General features: G+C 31.7%; 1 protein-coding gene across 5 annotated transcripts in view; it reads left to right on the top strand.

Moving 5' to 3' along the window:
* Positions 1 to 1690, top strand: part of LOC101492971 (uncharacterized) — a 61217-nt gene that overhangs the window by 1346 nt on the left and 58181 nt on the right. For 2 of the 5 annotated variants that reach the window (XM_073370410.1, XM_073370411.1), the window contains exon 2: positions 37 to 470. In XM_073370410.1, the coding sequence (XP_073226511.1) occupies positions 37 to 431 (395 nt within the window). In that variant the 3' untranslated portion in view covers positions 432 to 470. Of the gene's footprint in view, positions 1 to 2; positions 627 to 1287; positions 1676 to 1690 lie in introns of those variants that run through there. The other 3 variants (XM_073370412.1, XM_073370408.1, XM_073370409.1) reach the window with 3 other exon arrangements.

Here is a 1690-nt window from a genome sequence, read left to right as displayed (position 1 = left end):
AGCTTGTTTGTGAGATGCATGATAGGGGCCAACCACCTAATATATATACTTACAGTTCTGTATTGGATGCTTTATGCAAAAGCAATGATGTTGATAAGGCAATTGCATTATTGAAAAAATTTAAAGACTTGGGTATTCAACCAGATATGTGCACGTATAATATTCTTCTCAATGGATTGTGTAAAAGTGGACGAATAAAGGATTCACAAAAGATTTTTGAATATCTTTTGGTCAAAGGCTACAATCTTGATGTCTATGCATATACCATTATGATACAAGGCTTTTGTAACAAGGGCTTGTTGGACGAAGCGTTGGATTTGTTTTCAAAAATGAAAGACAATGGCTGCATTCCAGATGCTTTAACTTATGAAATAGTTATTCATTCCCTCCTTGAAAAATATGAAAATGAAAAAGCGGAGAAACTTCTTTAGGAAATGATTGTGAGAGGTCTTCTTTAAGACAGAAACTAGGTGAGATATTTTTCTATTTAAACTTTATAATTTTGAATCAATGTTTCAACATTATTTTATCATTTCAATCAATTTTGTTTAGTGTGTTTATACTTCACAAATTGGTAGTTCCAACTTGAGAGAAATTTTTAGAATATTAAAATTATTGCTGTCTTATGTGTGTTTGTTTTTTTTTTTTTTGTATTAACTGGATTACATAGCTAATACATTTAACAATAGTAAACATCTTGATGGTTAACTATATGATAAAAATTGCATTTCAATATTCATTGAGACCGAGAGGATGAATCAGATAGTCTTGTTGTGATTAGTGCAGAGAAAATCAATATTCATTTCAATATCTTGATGATATACTGTTTTGGAATCTTTACAAATACAAAGGTAGAATACATGTGAAATCCGATGGGGTTCATGGATATAAGTTTGCTTGTTTAGGCCTAAAAGCAAGGTCCATAATATTTAGGGAGAATGTATGATGTGACAGCTGTCCTAGGTTCTTATGATATTCCCCCAATAAAGTAGTGTGTGGGGGGAAAACTGTAGGTATCAATGATTGTTATGGCAGTACCTTGTAGGGTCAGGCAGTGATAGACTAACTATTTTCTCTGCTGAGGAGCTTTCTCCGGAAACTAACCGCGTTACTTCCATATTATCATCGTTCAATAATATCGAAACATTCCATATTTACCTTATATTTTCTGCTAGAATTACTCTGCTCTATCATAGTTAGAATATGCAAGTGCTATTCTTTTTAAATACATCTATAGAGTTGATTTGTTACTATAGTTGATGTTTGTGATCTGGTGTATCTCCTTAGATCAACCAAAACATGTAGCTGCTATGCTAGGACATTTTGCAATAGGATTGAATGGTTTACTTGAGCCAAAAGAACATGCATGGTGACTGGAACACTGGTTTGTACATGGGGGAATTAGCAACACTGGTAACAAGAATATGCCAATTATGTGGTGTAATATCTAGAAAACATTTTATGCATTTTATTTCATCTCAATTATGCTTGCTTAATTTAATGTATTAACAATAGGGATGGGCAAAAAAACCAAAAACTGAATTGATTTATAGAACTGAACCGAATCAAACCATTTTTAAACTAAACCGGTTCAAAAAAATTAAAAACCAAACTTTATTTTAAAATTAGTTTTTTTAACTGAACTGATTTTAAAGAAAATAGGTGCCCTGTAACCAAATTTAGTTTTAAT

This window comes from Cicer arietinum, chromosome 6 (assembly GCF_000331145.2).
Source record: "Cicer arietinum cultivar CDC Frontier isolate Library 1 chromosome 6, Cicar.CDCFrontier_v2.0, whole genome shotgun sequence".
Classification (NCBI taxonomy): Eukaryota; Viridiplantae; Streptophyta; class Magnoliopsida; order Fabales; family Fabaceae; genus Cicer; species Cicer arietinum.
Note: the sequence above shows the minus strand (reverse complement) of the source record. Positions and strands in the feature narration are given on the sequence as shown.